The following is a 22,274-nucleotide window of genomic DNA, read 5'->3' as shown; positions in this document are numbered from 1 at the left end:
ATTCCTCACGGTTTACATCCCCGCCATTTATATAACCTTTTACACGCGTCCGTCCTTAGCCGCGCACGGTTTACACTCACATAATAACTGCCATTATTTTAAGCCCTTAGAGTTAATTTTATAGATCAATTGTTGGGCGTAGTGCTTACAAGTCGAATGTATTGCTTTTAAATCATCAAACCCTTCGTAAAACACCGAGAACGAAACAACCAACCTGTGATACTAACGATTGCATCATCGGAGCGAATCTCCGGCGCGTATTTCATTCCAGACTAGCGCATCATTCTACCATTCTGCATTGAGCTGACAAAATAAAGCTCTGTTGTTCCGTGTCCATCATACGGTTTCATATTTTATTTGGACCAAACAATACGTTGCGTACTAATTTAATGCTGAAAAAAGAAATATTTCTATGGTCGATAAGCTTTTGGTAACGATACGCAATGGATCAGGAGCGTTGGTTGGGCCTCCATGTCCTGTGCGTAAGATTCGACTAATTTGTGCCATCGCTCGTCCGCTGGCGCTGCTGCTCGTCACGCTCGAGCAATTGTTTGTAGGGCAAGTGTTCGTCCTTGATGATAGTGAACGAGTCTATGATGGCGCCTTCCTTGTCGACGGAAATCTGTTCGAAATACAGATGCGATCCGTTGATGGCCTTCATGCGTGTGTAACCGTAATCGCGACTGTGAATGGCACTCCAGGCCGGAATCTTGCGAATGAACGGTTCCCGTCCTTCCTTGCAACCGGCGGAACCGGTCACGAGATGCACCGGAGCGCGCGGATTGCGATACGGTTCCTCGTACGAGCCGTTGTACACCTGAAAGAACATTTTAAAAGGAAAGGCGTATAGTGCGTCCGATCGAAGCTGCTCTGCATAGAGGGAACTAGGGCTCGGCCAGGAACTAAGAGTAATGGGTGATGCAAACAAAGGAAACCAAAAGAGAAACGTCTACTGACTGTCTGTACCGACAGTACGATAGGACGATAAAAGCATTATTGCACGGACAGCGGCAACGAGTGCGTTTTGCTTTACCTTGTAATCGTAAATCGGAAACAGCCGCTCGTACGAGTGTTCGTGGGCCCAAATTTCTACATCGACGCCATGCTCGTAGAAGAGATCCTCCAGGCCGAACCAGTGCGCGAACGGCAGACCGACGCGTACGAGCGTTTCGCTGTGCGTGCAATCGTTATCGTTATCGTTGCTGCAGTACATCGGTCGGTGGCCGTAGGTGATTATCCACGGGCGTTCTTTGCGATTTTCCGGCCGATTCGCTTCCTCCAGGTCCCGCCGGAGCCACTCGTACTGGTTCACGAGCGTCTTGAGGCCGTAATTCATGAAGTAGTACACCTCGGTGGAAAACCCAATAAAGTGAACCGGACCGAGGTTGAAGCTGTACATCAGATTCTCCGTGCCACCGGGCATGCTGAAGCGGGCGCGATAGTTTGAGAAGTTGCTGCAAAACGATTGAACGGTTGATACCTTTGCTCGATTGTAAAGTGTTTCGTATCCGCATGACTTACTATGCCTCCTCGTGGTTGCCGGCGCACACCATGTACGGCGTATAGGCGGCGATCGATTGAATCTGGTTCATAAACTGATCGCCAACGAGCGCGTTGTTGGAGTTCATGTCGTACGCGAAATCGCCCACGTGCAGGATCGCGTCGTACATGTGGCGCTGGGTGTCCTCCTGCAACCGGGCCATCGATTGTGCGTTCTCATTGCCCATGTCTCCAAATATGGCGAACGACGGAGACCAATCGGATCCGGATGGAGTGGTGTGGAAGTAAAACTCCGGCGACCAGCCCCACTGGCTGCCGCAATGGTACTCGTACCGGGACGATGGTTGTAAATCTCGCAGTACGACACGGTGAATGTACTGCGTGTGCTTTCCGGCACCACCGTCTACGAACTTTTCCTCCGTACCGGTAGCGGTTAAGATAAGTCCACCAATGCCATATTCGACGACCGATTCGTTGGTCGCCGTCATCGTGCTCCAGGTGACTACAATCTCCAGCGGCGATTCACCGAACGAAAGGTGCACCTGTTCTGGTTGGTAGTAAAATACTTGCCCATTGCACGTTGCCAAAACCCCCAGCAGCAGAACGATGGATCCTGCTCGCTGGTAGAAACTTCCCGATAGCCCCATTGTCTTGTGCGTAATACTGCGTCGTAACTGAACGTGTGCTCGATGGCTGGCTGCCACTTTCACACAATCTGAAATTGATACAGCCTCGCCCCTTTTCCAGCGAGACTTCTAAATGCTAATAAATAAATGCCTTCGCGATAGGCCGGACACTTTGTTTTTGTTGTTGTTTGCCACGGACCGTAATCGCCTTTGTACTCTGTTATTTTCGTCACAAATACGTCATAGATTTGTTGACCTACTCTCGCGGTGATGGAAACTGTCAAGAGTGCACCCCGTTTTTGACAGCTTGAGGAACTGCAGTTACAGTGCATCCAGCTTTACTGCTAACTGGATCAAGTGCGGCAGGACACTTAATGCAGCCATGGACCGAGGGAACCGTTAGAACATATGGCCAACTAGATCACGCAAGCAGCACGACATCTTCGATTACAAGCGGATCAAAGGAGAAAAAGAGGAAATGCGTATATCTATAGGGTCGGAAAATCCTAAATTTCTCTCACGAACAACTTATTTCTTTCGCGAAATAAAAAGATAGGGTACACTAAAATGCTACTTGCATGTGAAATATATTTGTATTGAGTATGTGTAAATTTATGTAAGCAAACGATTGCGTGGGCTCTGTTCTTGGAACGAGCAATTCACTATAGCGCGATAATGATATACTTTGATGCTGCATACAAGATGATTATTATAAGTAGCCGAAAAGATGAAGATAAATAGCATGATTCCCAATAACCTTTGCACCATTTAGTTTTAGAGATAACAGGCATGTTAGCTATACGTTAGGAGTGGTGTTCCCTTCCACCGGAACTACTCCGTGTAGAAAATTAGTTTAACGCAGTAGACGCCAGCACGGCAACGCCGCGTTCGTAGAAGCTGTGTGGATCCTGACCAGGCGCGACCGTCATGTCGACCGTGAACAACAGCTCTACTCTGGTCGAGTTCAGATAAACCGGCAGGGTCAGCTTGGTACCTCGGGATGCATCTGAATCGATGCGCGTCCACTTGAGCAATGTCAGCGGTAGCTCCGTCATGATGGCGGACGTCAGCAGCAGCTGATTGTTCTTGCACTGTGCTCCTTGCAGCTTTAGTCCGGATATGCCGAAGCTGCTGTCCTTCAGATTGTCGAAACCATCGGAACCGCTTTCGGTGATCGTGACGGTGAGCATCAACTCCTCCAGCGACCAACTGTTCGCCTGTGCCACGCACTGTCGCGTTGCCGTAATGTACGCTTCCGGATTGAACAGGCCGCCCAACCATACGGGGAAGCTCTGCAACTCCTTGGCTCCGGCCTGCGATACCAACGAGGACACCTTCTGCAGCTGCTGCACACGCTGGCTAAAGTCCGTGATCCACTGGATGACGGTGCACCCGGCGGGAACCGTGTACCGGCGCCAGCCTGCTGGCAAAATTCCGCGTACCAACTCGCTCAGCATCGTCCGATGGTAGTTGGTTTGCTTCTTCTCACCCTGGCAGATGAACACCACGTCCTGCAGGTCACTGACCACGGTCTGGAGCAGTTTGGCACCGCTCGACACTTCTCGCTCAAAGTACCGATACAGCGGATCCTTGATGTTCTCCACCGTGCGCTTCAGCGTGGCGAGGCTCTTGGGCAACAGTTCAAGCCAAGTGAGGGCGCTGTTGTGCAGCGTTTTCATCCACGATGGACGGCCATCCTCCTGGCGCGTTTGCATCGTGTCAAGGCTCTCGTCGTTGCTGTACGCCAGCTCGTCGTCGTCTTCGAGCTGCTGCATTTTCAGCAGCTTGCTGATCAGATCTGTACCGCGAGTGGTGAGCAGCACCTTCTCCGCGTTGTTCGGCAGACCAAGCCAAGATGGTGTCTGCCGATCGGCGAGTGCTTCGATCCACTTAAGGAAGTGATCACGGCGTGTACCGTCGGGCATGGTGATGTGCCGCTGACCGTTCGGACCACCCGCCACACCGTCCACGTTGGCGACGAGCGCAAATTCGGCCTCGAAGCTGTGGGCCGTAAACAATTTCGACAGGAAGGAGGCCAGCAGACGCTGGTCAAAATCGTTGTCGATCTTACCGCCATAGATGCTCTGCGATAGGAGCGTCACCAGTGCGTCCCACGGAACCTTCTCCGGTGGAAGATTAGTGCGGCCCATCGCGGTCGCATCGATCCAGGTGTCGAGCGTGTCACAGGCAACGCGCAGATCCGACTCGTTGAACTCGTACTTTTTGGCCCAACCAAGCGGCACGTACCGCAAGCGCTCCTGTACGATCGCGTGGAACCACGAAAGCAGGAAGTACAATCTAGCGCGTTCACCTGGTTGCTTCATCATGCGCGCTGCCGGAACCGTCGAGAACGTGCGTAGCAGGTTAGCCCGGATGCCTGGCGGAGGCTCGTACACAAAGATGCGTCCTGCACGGAGCAGATTTACCGGTACCTTCGGGTTGATCTCCATCGTAAGGAAGAGCCTGAAACCGGAGTGCGGTTGCAGTGAGTGCAGCTTCTTCTCCAACTGCACCAGCCATTGTGGAGCCAGATGGACGTTCTTCAGCAGCACCCAGCGACCCGTTTTGCATGCCATGTTAATCGCTCGCTCAGCTTGATTGAAGCCTTCCGCGGAACCAATGGCGATGCTCGAAATTTGCTTGTTCAATTCTGCCGCCAAATCGTCGACGCGGGACGACGCATCGTAGCCGGTAACCGAGCAGAGAAGTGCGGGTGTGTTGCTGTTAAGCTCCTTCTCGACACAGGTAGCAAAGTCAAGCTCCTTTTCAGCCTGTGGCATAAAGTCTTCGCCCAACACCGTCGAGACGAATAGATGTGCTGCGGCGATCACACGATCCGGTCGGAACGCCTGAATTAGCAGCAGCTGGTGCATGGAAGCCGATACAGCCGACAGTGCTCGTGATTCGTCCCACAACACCGGTACATTCTGTTCCGGTGAGCCTTGCTGCAACCAGGCCGTTAATTCCGGCATGGATTTGATTTTCTCCAGCAGCTTACGGAAGATGGACAGGCGTGTGGCGAGACGCGTAACAGACTCGAGCTGCTCGGCACTCACTCCATCGACGTGATTTGCGGACGCCACCAAACCTTCCTTGTTTCGCAGGAAGAAATTGAACTCCTGGTCCAGGTTTGGCTCGGCTGTACCCTTCAGGTGAATGCGACACAGCAGAATGGCGAACGTAAGCCGGTCGGCATGCAGCATACCGCGAGCTACCCGATCGTAGCACACCCGGTACAGATCCGACGTGATGATCAACAATCGGGCCGTGTGGTCCGTTTTGCCCTCCAGCTTAGGATTGTTGTGCAGCACGGTGCTGAAAATGTCCAGGAACATTTTCAGCGAGTACTGATAAAGGAAGTGCACCTGGTTCAGGCTGTCCATGGTGAAGTAAATGTTTGAGCAGGCTTGCGATAGCGACAGATACTGCTGCGAAACCGTCTCGATTTCTCCAATAACCTTATCGGTTTCCTCCACCTTCTGCCCGATATCGGCTGCCTCTTTCTTCAGCGTCTCGAGCGTCGTGATGACAGAGTCGTCGTCCAGAATTTTACCCTTGGCATCGTTCAGCGCCTGCAGCAAACTCTTTTCCAGTTGGCGCAACCGGAGGTGGAACTCGCCCTGCAGTTTTAGCAGATCTGATCGCTTCTCGTCGATGTCAGGCCGCTCGGCCTTCAGCACCTGGTTGAGGCACTGCGACTGAAGCGAGCTGCGCGTGACCGTGAAGTTGACGAACGTCACACGAGAACAAATATCCGGCGGGAACTCGACTGTCGGATCGCGCGTGGACAGGAAGATCACGAACGACGGCGACAAATCGATGTCTTGATCACCGAGCGTTATCAGGACACGACCGCCCGTGCGGCGCAGCTCACGGTTCAGCACCGGGTTTAGAATTGGATCGTAATTTTCAACATCCTGCACGAGCAGCGGATTTCCGAAACGGAGCGCCGACTCGAGGTTCTTGCGGAACGAATCATCCAGGAAGCTTGTCTTGGTGATCTTTTTGTCCTTAAACTCGTTCATAATGAACTCCGTCGCCTGTCCGGATGGATCAATGATCAACGGGTAGCGGTTGAACCGCTTCAGCATGATCGCGTTCTCAGTGCAAAGATCATCCGTTGGCAGAGCGTTTGCCTGCCAGCGCAGCCGTTCGTCCGGATTGGACAGATACTCGGTGCGAGCGATGTCCGCCCGGAACTGAATGTTAGCCGCCTGCAGATGCTGGCACCAGGTCGAGAACAGGTTGCTGCGATAGTGCTGATCGAAGTAACCACCATACGCAATGAAAGCCGCCGAAAGCAGCACATCACCGACGATGGTGGACATCTGCGAACGGAACGTCTCGCTCGTTGCCTCCCAGCGCTCGCGCTCGATCACCAAGCTCTTCAAGAGCGCGATCGACCGATCAACCTTGGCCTGCACGTTCTCCAAATCCGTCTTGATGGCTTGTGCCTGCGAGATCAGCTGCGCGTACTCCTCTTTGTACGCGGCGATGCTCTGCTCGAGCTGTGCGATGAGCTCTTTAACCTCCTTACCATGCTTGATGTTTGTCTCGGCTTGTCTTTCCAGTGAGCTCAACTCTTCGCGAAGTGGCTCAACACGCTTCAACATGTCGGCGTACTCAACCTGGGCGATGGCCCATTTTACCATGGGACCGCAGGCCATAGAGGCACGGTTCACCTTCTCAAAGTTGTAGTCCGGGTTGCTCAGATATTTTGATTTCATCTTTTCACGTACCTCATCGCTGACGGGGGAAAATCCGGAAACAAATTACAAGAAAAACAATTACTAACAACTCTTACAGAAGCGAACTGAGTAACAAAAGCGTGACAAGCAGAAGAAACATGCAAGTGAGGAGCGGGTTAGATCCAGGCCAAAGCAAGGAACCCATACGCATTTATGAACTATATACATAACCAGACTCCACATTAGGCGTTGATAAGATTGCGCTTTGTCTGCACTTTTTTGACCATCGCATCATAATTCAGGCAATAACTAATCAATTTCGTTCCTTCGTTTACGCTTACATTCCAAAGCTAATTTAATAGTTTGAGGTCAACAAAGTGCAATTTTGTTAGCAGTTAAATAGATAGTGTCGCGCGATAAAAGCTATGTTTGTTGTTAATCATGCAGCATATATGTACAGAAAATGAGAAGGCATCTCAAAGAAAGATCAACTCACTTAAGGTAGATGCTGTATTGAAATGAAACAAAGAAAGTGACTATTTTAATCTAACGACCGCACGCGCTAATTTTCACGTAATGGGTGTGAACTAAAAAGTAATAACTTCAACTAATCGTTTTTAAACATTCACACCAAAAAAATAACCCGGAATAGGGAAAAATAAAGGGTTGCGGAATAGGAACTATATGATATTTCTACATCACGTACAACTATTGGGAAAAAGGATGTGCAAATCTATGGACAGGTACTACACTCGATGGACGAAAGGTGGTTGCTTGGTCTACGGAAGGATAGTGCTAACATGTTGGAAACTAATAGATTTTCACAAATGAAAACTGAAACGCAAACAAGTCCCAGTAAGACTCGTAGAACTTTAAATACCCAGTAGAACAGGTGTAGGATAAAACAATACACTATAAAAGAAATGAAAAACAAGGTAGGGAAGAATGTTTTACGGAATAAAAATAAAACCAACAAACAAATCAACAAAGAAAACCAAAAAAGGAGCAACTTTAAAAAGGGAGAAAGAAAGTGATTCAGATCATGCTTACGTTATGTCTTCGGTACTGAAATTAGACACAATCAAGTTGATAAAGTTTTCCCGCATAATAACGGCACGAATGGATTTCCAGTCCGATGCGTTTTCGCCTAGCAGCAGACAGATCGACTCCAGCGCCAGCTTAACCACGGCCGGTGGATTTGCCATGGAACGTACCTCGACGAGATGCTGTTTCTTGATCGATTTTACCGCTGCATATTTGGACGCCCGGAGAAGGGATTGGATGATGTGCGTAGCGTTTATTGGATTAGTGTTTTTTTGTTGGTTACGATATACGTGGACGACGTGTGTTAGCGTATATATTTTGAAGAATTCGTGGGTTGAAGAAAAAATATAGAATGGGGGTTTTTGATTTCGATACATTGGATAACCAAATGAAGTGTTACATAAGAAATAGAGAGAGAAAGAGAGAGGAGAGAAGAAAGAATGAAAGAGATAAATAACATTTAATAATTTATCTATGCATAGTTTAAACAAATCTGAACAATACTCCATGATATTTAGACGAGTCTGCAATGTGCATGACCATTAATCGGTGAATGACAACGCAACTTAATGAGACAAAGTGTTCCAGGTATCGCGCATCGAATTGAGTTCGCTGATATAAGAAGATTGGTGGTGTAATTGCATTACACTACAAAGGATTATCAATTGTACCCATGTTGACCCCCAGCACCAAACTGTAAGTTCAATTTTTTGTCATTCTAGATGCAAAGTCTAGTTATAAATGTGCAAACGGTCAATTAATTTTGATAGACAAACAAGGAGACAGGGTAAGAGAATAACATGAACGCAGACTAGGACAAACCTAGAAGGGCTTTCTATTTAGTGACAATTATGCCAGGATTATATTGTCGCTCTCTGGATGGAAGCAAGAGCACAAGCTGTTATAATGAGTCACAACACGAATATTTAAACTGAAGTACAACGAACAAATGGCAAACGGCAAGTTCCAAATCGTGCAGTGCGGAATTTTGATTTTAGTAAGTTTTGCCAAATATTCGTTGGATTCGCATTTTAGTCACGAAAAGCTGATAAACAATAACAGTTATTGATGCTGATAGAGCTGATTGATTAGCGAATGGAGCGGTTTGCTAGCGAATTGAATCATTTGTTCGACACGGGTACGCACGCTCGACTCTTGAAAGGCTTTCGTGGAACGATTAGCCGACCAAAGAGGGAAGCAGATGCGCAAACTCCCGTTCGCGATTGGAATAATTACGTAATGTGAGATGTGTCCAGCTTGACGATCGACGCAATGAAGCTGTCTTTCACCATGATCGCTCGGATTGCTTTCCAATCACCGCCACGATCGTCCTCGCCGAGAAGCAGACACACTGACTCGAGGGCCATCTTGACCGGTAGAGGCGGGTTTGCCATGGTGCGCACCTCAGCCAGCTGCTTCTTTTTGATGTTACCAACGGCTACGGTACGGTTATGTTACGGTTGTGCATAGTGCCATGCACAATAGCACACCACGTACGCATACGAGAGAGCAAATCATTATGATAAAGATCCAATATTGTGCAGCATCGCATATAAATGCGACCTCACTGACGGCGAAAATACTGTCGAATTGTATCCGTACCCCGTGGAACCCACACTTACCGGCTTGGGCGTCTATGACGGCTGGTTCGACCTGCGCTAGATCAGCCATCACATCCTTGCGCTTTTCCTCGATCTTCACCGTTTGCTCAGCCAGCTGTTGTTGGATTTCTTGCGATTGCAGCTTCTTGATTTCCGCCTCCTGCTGATCCTTGAACATTTGCTTCAGTTTCGCATTGGCCGCCTCATTCTTCGCCTGCAGCTCTTGCGATTTAACGGCCAGCGACTTTTGCATTTCCTCAACCTGTGATGAAGAAACCATTCGTGTCGTGTTGATTCGTGATGCACCGTTAGAGATTTAGTATAAAGCATTTCTCACCTGCTCGACCGTTTCGGCGATCTTGTTTAGACCAACGTTCAGATGTAGCTGCTGCTCTTCCAGATCGCTGCGCTTCTCCGAATACAACTTCACAAAATGATGGATAAAGTCCAAATAGTGACGGGGCGTGATGGCCATAGTGCGACTGCCACGCTTTGCAAGCCGGGCGTTCGCCTTGTGAAGCGTCTGGTGTACGTACACGCAGCTGTTGATGACCGCATCCCGGTGGGAAGGCGTGTTCGAAACCAGCGGACAAACGGCCGGGAAAAAGTCTGGTGCCATCCAGGTTGGTTTTTCCAGATCCACCCGGATGGTGAACTCCTTACCAACCTGGAATAGGGCCGAGTCAGACCAGTCACCGAACCAATTCAGCACGCAACGGTTGAACAAGGCGGGCGATGTAGCCGCTCGATCCTTCAGTCCGTCAGTAGAGGGATTCATCGTAAAGACGACGTGCAGATTGCGCATGACCTGTTGCGTGAACCACTTGTACAGTTCGTCGCTAGAGTCAAGCATCAGGCCTTCTCGTTGGGCACCCTCCTTACACTGTGTCATGAGCGTCGTGTACTCGTCTCCCTCGAACAATCCGGGCACCTCACCGTTCGCCAGTAGCGTGTTCATGCGCTCAAGGAAACCGGAATCCAACACGTTCGACTCGTCCAGGATAAAGGCAATCTTTTCGTCCTTGCATCCCGAACGTCGCAGTACGCATCGCAGATCCTCGTCAAAGTCCTCACTGGTGTACTTGTTGTGCACTTTGATTTGGAAGATGGAGAGTCCGTTCATCCATGCCACGAAGCGGGATAGAGTGGTTTTGCCCGCACCGGATACACCGATCAGCAACAGATGTCCTTGCGGCTGGCGGAAAATACGATCGATACGAAGCACGTGCTCCAGCACCTCGTCGAACAGGACGAGCGGCACATCGAGCTCTTCCTCGTAAAAGACCTTCAATCGGGCCTTAACGTAGTCACGCAGTTCGTCCCTGTTGACAGGCATGTAGTCCTTGGACAACCAGTTGCTGTACAAAATCGGACGCACAAGAGCCTTATCGCGATCGACACTCGGGAAGTGCTTCGTCGCAACTAGATCGATATTTTCGTTCGTCCAGCGACGCTCAGATTCCTCCACCAGTCGGTCCTGGAACAAGCGAAGAGCTTCGTGCGCCCATAGTCTCACCAGCCCCTCGACTGGCAGGTTGTCCAACGGGCGAATAGCCTCGCAAATACCACGCACCCAACGGGTCATCTCACGCGGCGAGTACACGTAGTGTGGTTGCATGTCCTGCGTGAAACGATCCTGTGATGCGAGATAAAATTCGACCATCGCATTTGTGAGCGGTTCGGCGTACCCGCGTAGATTCGGCATCAGACGCAACATCGCTCGGCTGAACGTGCCGTAGATTTGTTTGAGCGACGTCTCTCCCGGATAGTCGACGTAGATGATCGGCACGTGTCGCAGGAACCGATGACTGAGCGGTTTGCGACCGGGATCGGTCGGTGGGTTGCAAGCACCGACGAACTGGATGCGTTCCAGTGATACCCAAGACTGGTCTGCCGCGCGATAGAAACCTTTGTGCTCGACCAGCTGGCGCAGGAATGAAATTACGCGCTGCGTACCGTACAGGTCCATGTCGGGCAAGTTGATTTCATCGCAGAACAACACCAGCCACTTGCCGAGCTGTACGGGAGCCAGCACAACTCCGTTCGGGGTCTTGCGATACTCACAATAATGATCGAATGTTTTCAGCAGCAGCTCTGGCGTGGTTGCGGACGAAAAGTTCAACCCAACCACTTCCATGTCGGGTAGAGCGCGTAAGGCTGAGAAGAGTGTCATTGTTTTACCGGAACCTGGCGGACCACACAATACCAGCGGCTTATGCTCGGCCAGCCATGTGTACAGGAGCGATTCGTGACGCACCGTATCCAACGTCGGTACGACCACATCTGGAGCTGCTACCTTGTGTGTTTCGATTTCGATCACCGGCACCTTGTTCGACCACGGTACCCAATCACCCTGGATGTTCACCTCGTAGTCGATGATGGGGTTGGCTCCTTGTGCCGGCAACGCCACCGTCGTAATACTGCGCAAGAAGTCGCCCAAATCCGAGCGCACCTTAAGCTTCGAGTCACCCGCGAAGGACCACAGCATCGAGTAGATTAACAGCTTCGGAATGTACTGCTCAAGCTGCTCCGGTGGCACCGGGAAATCAGGATGCTGTTGGTTGAATGTGAGCACGTTTCGGGCACCTTGGTTCAACATCGAAAACAGCGAGCTGAGTGCGCGTAAGCGCGTAAAGTCCATGATGTGCTCCTGACCCATGGCATACTCGAGACAGCGTACGACCAATCCATCCGAGCTGAAGTACGGCTGCAGCAAGGCGGCAATTTCACGCTGCGTTTGAAGGGCAGGAGTCACTTCGTCCTCCTTCTCAGAACCGCTCTTTGCCTGTCCACTGAAGCTTTCCTCCTCACCGTCTTCCAGCGGGATGTGGCGCAATCGAGACATGTAATTCTCGAAGATCATCTCCGTCGAGAGGACGTCCTCAGAGAACCACACCATGCCGCAACGTGACACGGTAGCAAGCGTGGCGTACTTCAGGTCCTGCACCTCGAACATAATGCGCACATTGGGGGGTAGTGACAAACGCTCGCCATTCGGCAGAGTCAGCAGCTTGTTGTCGTCCAGCACGGAGTTGAGATTTTCCACCCATTCTGGATCGACATCACCGTCGAAGATGATCCATTGGCGTTTGTTGATCTCGCCACGCACATTGTCGATGATTTTACGCAGAATATGCGTGAACAGTCCATCGGTCCATTCGCGCGTGTTTGGATCGAGCACACCGTACAGTGCTTCCTTCGAGATTGCCTTTGGATCGATCACGTGCGCTACGCCTTCGATGCCTTCGAAGCGTTCTAACGCCTTCAGCAACACCTTCCACGCGGAGGACTTACCAGATCCAGACGGACCAACCATCATCAGGCCGTGGTTTAGGTTCGAAATTTGATACAATTGCAGGACCTGTAACGGAACAATGGCATACCGTTAGAGAATGCTCCTTCTACGGGCGCTAGTTCCGGTGCGCTGATGTCCTTCTTTCATCAAGCAACGTTTACAGAACAAAATAGAGCAAACCATGGCACACTCAAGCCGTACATACACGCACACGCACAATACACAGTTCGTCATTTTTACACATTGTTTGAGACCACCGAAAAAAGATTAATTGGATGAGGAAAACGTTACCGAGTTACCGACCCATTTTTTTTTTAATTTTCATCGGTCCAATAAACCGATCTACTGTGTAAAGATGATGAAAGGAGCGGGTATTCAGAAAAACAAAATCGGGACGTGGAAAATGAATACATAGCAAAATTGGTACAAGGAACTAAAGCATATCGGAATACAAAAATCATCCAAAAAGCTAATGTACTTAGGCTTACAATTAATAGAACTCACTTTGTCAACCCATGTTTCGCCAAATCCCTTTTTTAGGTTAAGTTGGTTTCGGTACGATGGTGATCGATTATTGGCAATATTTGATAAATAAAGCGTCAGATTAGGCGAGAAAAAAAGGCTTGTTAGTAAAGATCGAGCGATTACAAAATAAGCCAGTGTAAGGTCGAGAACGAAATGTTAAGTTATGAGTTTGATGCGTTTCCTTTATGAGAGCTGTTTGGAATTTACATTTTAGTTCATTCATTGAGATTTTTGTGCCAGAAATGAGCTTTTGATACTTTTGTTAAAGGCAAATAGAGAAAACCAGCCGAGTCAGAACCTACGTTATGAAATATTTAAAACATTTTTATTTTTTTTTGTAACTGTGCTTCAAGTTTTTTCATAATGATGTAATCTGTAGTGGCCCGATTTGAAAAACGTTGTCAAAGTCTATTAACAACTTTCTGGAATCGGTCCACAATGGAATATGCAAACTTTAAAGATATTTATGATATACATCCGATAAAATTTCCACGATATCCAATCATTTCTTAGAAGTAACCTTACCTTTTCCATCCAAGCTCCTCCCTGTTCATCTCCTTCGCCACACACAAGGTATTCCTCGGAGCACACCTTGCGGATTTCGTCCTTCAATCCCTTCATCTCGGCACGTGTGTAGCCCACGTTCGGGAAAACATCGCTGAGCAACGAGAACAGCAGCGGAATGTCCTCCGCCACCAGTTTCGGTACCATCGTTTCACAGACCGACTGGATGAGAATTTCCTGCTCGGGCAGATTTTCGGCGATCGCTGCCTCATCGATGTTTTCTTCACCTTGCTGTTTCTTGGTGTCCTTAATTTTCATGATACGATCGCGCTTCACGTTACCAGCGGACACGAGTACCGACTTAAGCGCACGTAATCCGAAATCGTAGTGAGACTGATTGGACAGCTGCTCGTCGCACAGCTTGAAGAACGGTACGATCTTGCAAGCGAGCTTTTCCGCGGTACGGAAACCTTGGCTAAACAGCATCACTTCGGCGATCAGCTGGCGATCGGGAGTGGTCATAGCCAGCGAGCGGAACAGCTTCTTCAAATTGTCCGGTAAATTCGAACGGCCCGCGTAGCCCGGGTTCATCGTGATAAAGATAGCCATATCAGTGGACACGCGCACCTGTTTTCCGACCAGCTCGACAGTAATGCTCTGCGCATCTCGATTAGCGTCCTGCTGCGATTTCAACGCCTCCTGGATGGTCTGGATCTGCTGGGAAACAGCCGACAGCATGCGTTCCTCGAGTCGGTTGAACTCATCGAAGCAGCCCCAGGCACCGACTTGACACAAGCCCACAAAGATGCGGCCCATCGCCTGGAAGTCGAATGTTTCGTCGCAGTTGAACACGAGCACGAAGCGACCCAGCTGATTACCGAGCGCCTTCACCGATTCCGTTTTTCCGGTACCGGCCGGTCCGAACGGTGATCCGCCGAGCCGTGCCTCCAGTGCCTGTGTCATCGTCAGATAGCAGCGATCGGTAAGCGGCGTCTGCACCAGTCGGTCCTGTACGCCGAGATATTCGAAGCCATAGTAGAAGCGAGCGTTTGCCATGTGGATCGTCAACTGCTGCAGCACTTCCGTCTGGCGTGGATCGAAGTAGAAGCGCATTTCGCACAACCAGTGGAACGATTTCGGATTGCTGACACCATGTGAGATCAGGCGACGCGTGACCGTACGCTTGTGCACGAACTCGTTGATCAAGTGCTCAAGTTTTTTGCGTCTCAATGGTGGCTGTTCTTGGAGCACCGAATCGGCAAGCACATTCAACGTGGCCTCCACAGTCGCCAAGACACGATGCAGTGGCGTTTTATCCTTTCCATTGCCGTTTCCGCCCACACCTTCAGAGGTTTGTTGCAGTGCATTCTCTACGTCCTCTGACCACAGGATTTGAGCCGCGAGGACAACGATTTGCGCTTGGTACTTGTCGCACCATTCCATGTACTTCTGCGTGTCGATCATGTCTTTGAATTGCTTGATGTCTTGCACGGCTTGGGCCAGATAGGAGGCCAGTGTGAAGCGCATCTCTTTCTCCACAAGCGACAACCACTCGTTGATCTTCGGATGCTCGACCGTCGAGACTGGTTTGATAAAGCGCACCTCTTCGCCTTCGCGAGACGCTATGCCGAGGATGACCGTGTTGTCTTCGTTCAGCAGAATCGATGCAACGCCAGCAAACATTTTTTTGAAGTGTTTCTGCAGTCGGGCAACATTTTTGCTGTTACCGATAATCTCCAACAAGTCTTCATCACCCACGAAGTAGAATCGTGGGAACGAGGTACGCTCACGCTCGAGATATTCACCGAGAGCCTTCTGGATTTTTCCGAGCAGGTCCGCCAGCCGCTCTAGCGAACGCTGCACAGCCGGTATGTTCAGAACGTCCATCACCTTGGGGGATTTAGCGACCTTTTTCATGAGACCCAAAAACTCTGAGCTGATGCTCTGGAATCGCGACGTCTCCACTGGCAGCAGCGTCTTGATATCAGCACTGCCGGAGAAGATACCCTCCAAGTAGACCCAACGGCGCTGAACATCAATCCACACGTCGAACAGCGAATTGATACGGTTCAGCTTCTCCTCCCAAGTGAGCGCCTCTTCCTCGAACACCTTGTAGTAGGGCGACAGCTTCATTGCAGCAACGGAGTTAATGTGTTCCTTCACCTTGTTGAACAGATCGTCCCAGCCGCGAATGATGCGACACTTGTTCTGGTAGTTGATCAAATCCAGCTCATAGTTTTGCCAGCTTTCGCGCACTTGCTTCAAGAACTCCTCGAGTGCCATTTCGCCTTGCGCCACGAGGATGATGTCCTTCACGACCGATTCGTTCTTCAAAAGATTTACGTCCCAAACTTGACCGAGCATCAGATCAGACAACACCCAGCTAACGCGCAGTTGCTTCGTCAGCTGCTTCCAGTGACGCTCCTTCAGCGCATCCGATTTCAACTCTACGATCATCATGTTCACCTTGATGTAGCTCTGGAGCAATTTCTTCACGTACTCGTAGCTTTCGTACATACGCAAACGAGCCGGCAGCTCCTTCAGCTGGTTCATCATCGCTTCCAGTGACTGACGCAGCTTTCTCGGTTGCACCGATAGCCAAGGCTTCTCGCGCGTCTCGTCGATCTGCGCCCACACCTTCGATAATTCGCTCCAGACACCGCGAAGATCCTGCAGTTCCTCCAGCACTACACACATGCGCTCGGTGCTGTTGTTCGGAATGGCAGATTCCTGGAGCTCAAGCGCTTCCTTAGCTTTCGCCACGTTATCGCGCTCTTCCTTCAGCCGTGAGAACTTTGTCTCGAAGATGTGCAACTGCTGTAGAGCATCGTCGGGACGCGTACGTCCACCAGTTGGTTTGTTCTTTTCCCAATCGTTCAGGAAGTCTACAGTACGAGTTTCGACGGCCTTGTCTTCGGCCACGATCTTCGTCTGCAGACTTGCTACCTGTGTTTGAATGGCCGAGTCCTTGCGCTTCATGATTTCATTGAACGCAGACCACTCGCCTTCGATGTTGTCCACATGCAGCCAGTTGTTCGGGAACTGGAAACGCTGACGCTCAAGGATGCGCTGTGCCTCACGGTACACGTCGACCTGCTTGTCCCAAACGAGCATCTCCTTCTTGAGCGATTGCACGTACGTAATGAAGCACACTGCGTCCGAGGTACTGGCCGCCTCGATGCTTTGCTGCTCCAAATCGCTGCGGCTCTTGGATACCTTCGTGTGGAACGTGGTCATTTCGTTGCCGAGCAACTGTCCAAACTTGCTCAGAGCTTCCTTATGCCAGGAATCGTATTTCAGTGTTACCTTTGCCTGCACCTTCGCATAATCAATGACAATAGGCCCGTAGGCGCGCCGTGTATCCGATGTATCGAATGTCGTGCGTGATTTTTTGATATCGTTCAAACACTTGATCCACAGATTAATGTCCTCGCCGAGTCGTCCGTACAACATATCCGCCTGCAGATCCCAAAGGCTCTGGTAACGCAACCATTCGTCAACGTAATTACGCACATCGCTGATTTGATTTTCGATCGCTGCATAAGCACCTTCAAGTGGGTCCGGTTTGTTCGGAAGCTTCGTGAGGAGATTTCGATACGTCTGTGAAACCGGCTTATCCAGTCCGACCTGATAACGTGAGCTTTGCAGACGCGTCTGCGACGTCACAATAGCCTCCCAGGCAAACAATTGCTGCATGATTTGGAACCGCGCCTCCTCGATCGATGGATACAGATACATCTGCTGGTTTGTGATACGGATCTCGTGAATAGCACGCTGGATCTGCGGATCGCCACCTGGACGAATCGTCGGCTGCGTCGGGGCATCGGTGTCCATTGAAAGATCCAGCTCCTTCTTATTACCCGTGAGGGCATCGGTCCACGCTTGAACACCCGCCTGCAAGCGAGTGGCTAGCTTTTTCTCTACTTCCTCGTCCAAACGGGCTACCCAAACGTGCAAATTTGAGTACTGCTTTAACGAGAGATCGTCCACGGCATGCTGAATCTTGGAAAGAATGTCCGCAAAGGTAGCCGCGCTGTAGGGGCATGTCTCCAGTGAGCGTACGTCCACGTCTAACTGCTCCTCTACTACCAGCAGGTCTTCAACCTTTTCCTGGAAAGAGACCACGTTTTCCGACAAACGCTGCACGTACGGGTCTAGTTTGTAGCTCTCCCAGACAAGCGCGATGCCCTCGGATATAAGGGACAACACCTCCTTGCGCAGTCCCGCTACAAGCGGTATGATGCTTGCACGATCTTCGATCTGCACATATCAGAGAAAAATTAAAATTAATATAAGATGATGAATGACACTCACCGAATTGAACTTTAATGAAGTACATAAAGATGTAGAAATATCGTGCAAAAAACGTATACAATATCACATTTAAAGAGAAGCAAAAACTAAGCGGAAAACCATAACTGATTGAAAATTAGAAAAAAAAAACCCTATTTTGAAATAAATTGAACAAATGGAATCCAACTGAGTCTTTATAAATGTAGAGTACAGTATAACGGATTTTGAATTGAAAACATTGCCGAATATGTTAATTTTTTAATGGATTACGAACAAGGGAACATCGACAATTAATTTGTAAATCTTATATTGGTAATATCTTTTAAGATAGCACAATGCGGATTAATAATACTATAAAATAGCTGTATTCGAATCTTTTATCATACTTTTTAACAGCAACTCAAAAACAACAACCATTAAACTAGATCGATAGAAGCGAACAATCGAGCAACAGAAAACAGAAAATTTAAGAAAACCGAATAAAAATTCAGCGGAAGCACTTAGAAAATAGGTTCGAACAAAACAACAGCTAAAGTAAGCTATAAAGCTAACGCTGGCATAACTGTTTAGCATGTCGCTACCTTAAATACAGAATTTTGTGCTAATGTCCTATTGTTTAGCTGCATGGAAAAACAAATTAAGGATACAAAACTCTTACTGTGATGGTAACGGTAGAGATCTAACAAATGTGATGTCTGTCATACGAATGGTGAAGCGAAAGGCTTGGACATTTATCATGAGCCATTTATTGTTGGCCCGAAGTGAGAAGAGCGAATTGTGAAATTTGTTAGATATGATAGGTAGCAATTCACTTCGCAATCTCATTATTTTATCATCGTGAAATGTCGAGTGTTGTATGATGTTGAGTTAGCGCATGAAGTATTAAAGGCAATCGAGAAGAATCGCGATTTTCATAAAAGAAAGGATAATGGTTGTTGATCGACTGCTATTCACTCACCTTTTCCAGCGTCCGTTCGTACGTTCGAATACTTTCGATGAGCGAAATTGCGAATGGGTACAGCTGATTAGCTTGGTGTGCTTTGTTTACGATGGCGAGTGGTACTCGGAAGCCCAAACTCTTCAAATTGCGCACCTCCTTGTAGAGAGTAATGATCTCCGGTAGAAAGTTCACTCGTAGGCGCAACGTGTTGCCCCGACCCGTACGGGAGCGAGTGGCTTCAATCGAGAAAATGCGCCCCGTGATGCCCGTATTACGTTCCTGCACCTTTCGGGCCCAATCTTGGAACACTTCGGCCGTCGAGAGCTTCGCCCGGAAGCTGTCTCCATCCGCCTTAAGCTTTTGTCCGTCGATGTGCGATTCCCAACCACGACCCAGCACATCCTCGACGCGCTTCAGATACATCGTGAGTTGGTTGTCGATCTGACGGGCCCAAATGATCGATCCGGCGACGGGCGGGAGATCCCGCACCACCGACAAACGGCAACTCTTACTCTGGGGATATTGCACCTGGAACAAAACGCACCAATTACACAATGAACCTGCATCACATTGCTTTCGCTCCCATCAGCATACCTTGAACTTTTCATGCAACGCCTCAATATCGTCCTTCACGCGCTGAATGAGCTGCGTTTGGTATTCGCGAATCGCACCACGGATGTGCGGCCGCACGAACAGCGCATTGAAGCGGGAAAAGATACGGAACATCTCGTTCGCATTCTTCGCCGTACCGAGCTGATCGCGCAGATGCGCTGTAATACGCGCCTCCACCCGATCGATACGCTCCTCGTAGCGCTTGATCGCTGCGTCCCACGCTTCGGAGCCTTCCTTGGAGATGTCCAAGCACTCGATTTCCTTCACGTTTTCATACGCCAAGTTCACCTCTTCGATGGCGTTTGCGTCGGCAGTGTCGAGGCTGTAGGGTTGCTTTCCTTCGCCATTTCCACCGTCGCCAGACATGACCGAAGTTTGGCGCGCTGGGCGCAGTACACGTACGATGACCGTACGCAGCTGCTCGTGCTGCCTACGGAATTTGCGCATATGCTCCATGCGCTGCTGAAGGATCTTGTGCGCCGGGGAAATACGCCACACCATCTTGATGTGCTCGTCGCGCTTCCGCTTTACGATCTCGCGCAATGTGCCGAGCAGCTTGTCGTATTCGTCGTCCCAGCAGCTGAACACCTCGAAACACTGGTTCATGACCCGCTCGAATTCGTCGAACGGAATGTGCATCAGGCGCCGTGTGCCAAGCACCTTGAGCAGCTGTTGGCTTAGATCACGCGAAATCGCTTCGATCAGGCGTAGACAGCGCTGGATCGGGTACTTGGTATTACGGATCTTGCGCAGATGGTTGAAAATCGAATGGACCGCCTGGCGGATCTTATCCAGCTCCATGGCCGAGAGCAAGTCATTAATGGGAAAATCTTTCATCAATGGATTATAGTCGGCAACCATCGCCAGCGTCTGCTTTAAACCAGTATCCGTGTCAAACGAGACAGTCGCATGGAAGCGCTTACCATGCTTGAGAATGTTAAGCGTAAGCGCAACTTCGGGCGATTCGCGTTTCTCTTGGATCCGCAGCAGCGCTCGTTCCAAGTTTAACCAAAACGAAATTTCCTGCAGCGCCGTGCCAGAGGAAGGATCGCGATCCAGTTTGGTAACCTTCTGTATCTCTTTGATCCAACGATTCACTCCGGCCTGCAGCGTATTCAGAAAGCTCGAATCTTGCACCTTGTCTCCGAAATCGGTAATCTTGGCTTTCCGCTGTTCATCGGCACACTTTTTAACGACCTGTGCAACCGTGCTGTTGATGTTAAGCGTCACTTCCGGGATGTCGATGTTTTGCTGCAGATGCAACAGTCCCATTTCCAGCTCGGCCAGCTTCTTCTCGACAGACGGAGCCATCTTGTCGCCATCGCGATCCGCGCGGCCCGACTCCTTCACGTAGCTCTTGAAGTACGGAGCCATCGTTTTGCTGATGAAAGCGTGCAGCATCTCGTAGGGCGAGCCCTCCGAAAAGTTGATAAGGCGCATTTGCGAGTGGATCGATTTGTCCGCCTCAACTAACGAGCCACGCTTCAGGCAAACCAGCGATGCCATACGTTGGTTGGTAAAGTGAACGTCATTGCCAAAATAGTACGTAATGGCATCCTTTTCTTCTTCACCTTCGGTTGGCGGCTCGTTTTCATCATCTGAGCGAAGGAAGAAAGAAATGAAAAAATAACATGAAAATCAATAAAACATTACACTCGTTGCACCAGGCGTCGTCATTCACCATAAACTTTCTTCATGACTCATGACTATTTCGTTCTCTTTTTCTCGTATGCCGTACCCAGCTTGAGAAAACGACAAGCAAAGATGATGACGTGATACCTGTGCCACCGCCCACTCACCTTTGAAGCAGTTCCGTTGGATGTACAGTAGTTGCGTTTGGGGGTCAGAAATGAATTTTCGAATGCACTCCTGATTCATGCTATCTTCGAGGGCCTCGTTAAGCGGGCCGAACGACTTCATATCGTCTTCCGGCAGCAAAACGGTGATAGCCTTTCGGAGATAGTTGGAAAAGTTGTCGAAATCTATGACGGCCACAGTCTCCGGTTCCACAGATGGTGGCTGTTCGCTGCCCATGCTGGGCAGCGTTGCCTCCAGCGAGTCACCCATGACGATATGGGTGTCAGCCAAACGGAAACCGAGTTGTCGTAATTTCGCACTATCGTCACACAGAAGATTCTTTTTACTATGCAGTACTTAACACACAAAAATATAAGCAAACGCGCAGCACACGTCCGCACGTCGCAAAATTTCCAAGTGAAAAAGAAAGATGGCGGCGAGATTGAAAGAAAGCGGTGCGCTGGACGCCCTGTCTGGTTTATATGGCCTTGAAGAGGCGTTGTTACTGATGGCCGGTAAGGACATGCCGATACAATCGGATATTTGTAAGTGCAATATGGGTTTAGGTTGACAATTGGTGCGCTGTCACGCTTTCTTTTACAAACTATAATGTGAAAAAAAATCACAAAATTGTTCTATTGCGTGAGCATATTTGCCTGAGGTTGACTAAAAATTGTGCAATTTATCGAATAGTAAATTGCGTATTAAAACTATGCATGTAAACAAGTTGTTTGACAATATAGACAACCGAAATATAACCTCAAAACAGGACATTTTATTACAGTGTTGATAAAACATAATCGTCCACTATTTTCATAGACGATGTTTATTAAATTATCAACTTGATGT

The 22,274-nt window shown here is 49.4% G+C and overlaps 2 protein-coding genes across 2 annotated transcripts; both read right to left on the bottom strand.

Moving 5' to 3' along the window:
- Positions 1-227: 227 nt before the first annotated feature.
- Positions 228-2,289, bottom strand: LOC128730544 (acid phosphatase type 7). Its single transcript, XM_053823597.1, has 3 exons — positions 1,522-2,289; positions 1,034-1,454; positions 228-817 (listed from the first exon to the last, which is right to left on the bottom strand). The coding sequence occupies exons 1-3, from the start codon at positions 2,145-2,147 to the stop codon at positions 494-496; spliced, it is 1,371 nt and encodes a 456-aa protein (XP_053679572.1). The 5' UTR covers positions 2,148-2,289; the 3' UTR covers positions 228-493.
- Positions 2,290-2,712: 423 nt separating this feature from the next.
- On the bottom strand, positions 2,713-21,695 carry LOC128720320 (dynein heavy chain, cytoplasmic). The gene is made up of 10 exons (XM_053813985.1): positions 21,428-21,695; positions 19,611-21,226; positions 19,035-19,544; positions 18,658-18,696; positions 13,805-18,043; positions 13,259-13,285; positions 9,797-12,820; positions 9,481-9,721; positions 9,095-9,296; positions 2,713-6,872 (listed from the first exon to the last, which is right to left on the bottom strand). The coding sequence occupies exons 1-10, from the start codon at positions 21,693-21,695 to the stop codon at positions 2,975-2,977; spliced, it is 14,064 nt and encodes a 4,687-aa protein (XP_053669960.1). The 3' UTR covers positions 2,713-2,974.
- Positions 21,696-22,274: the final 579 nt, after the last annotated feature.

Source organism: Anopheles nili, chromosome 2, assembly GCF_943737925.1.
Source record: "Anopheles nili chromosome 2, idAnoNiliSN_F5_01, whole genome shotgun sequence".
NCBI lineage: Eukaryota > Metazoa > Arthropoda > Insecta > Diptera > Culicidae > Anopheles > Anopheles nili.
This window is presented reverse-complemented; position numbering and strand designations above follow the sequence as displayed.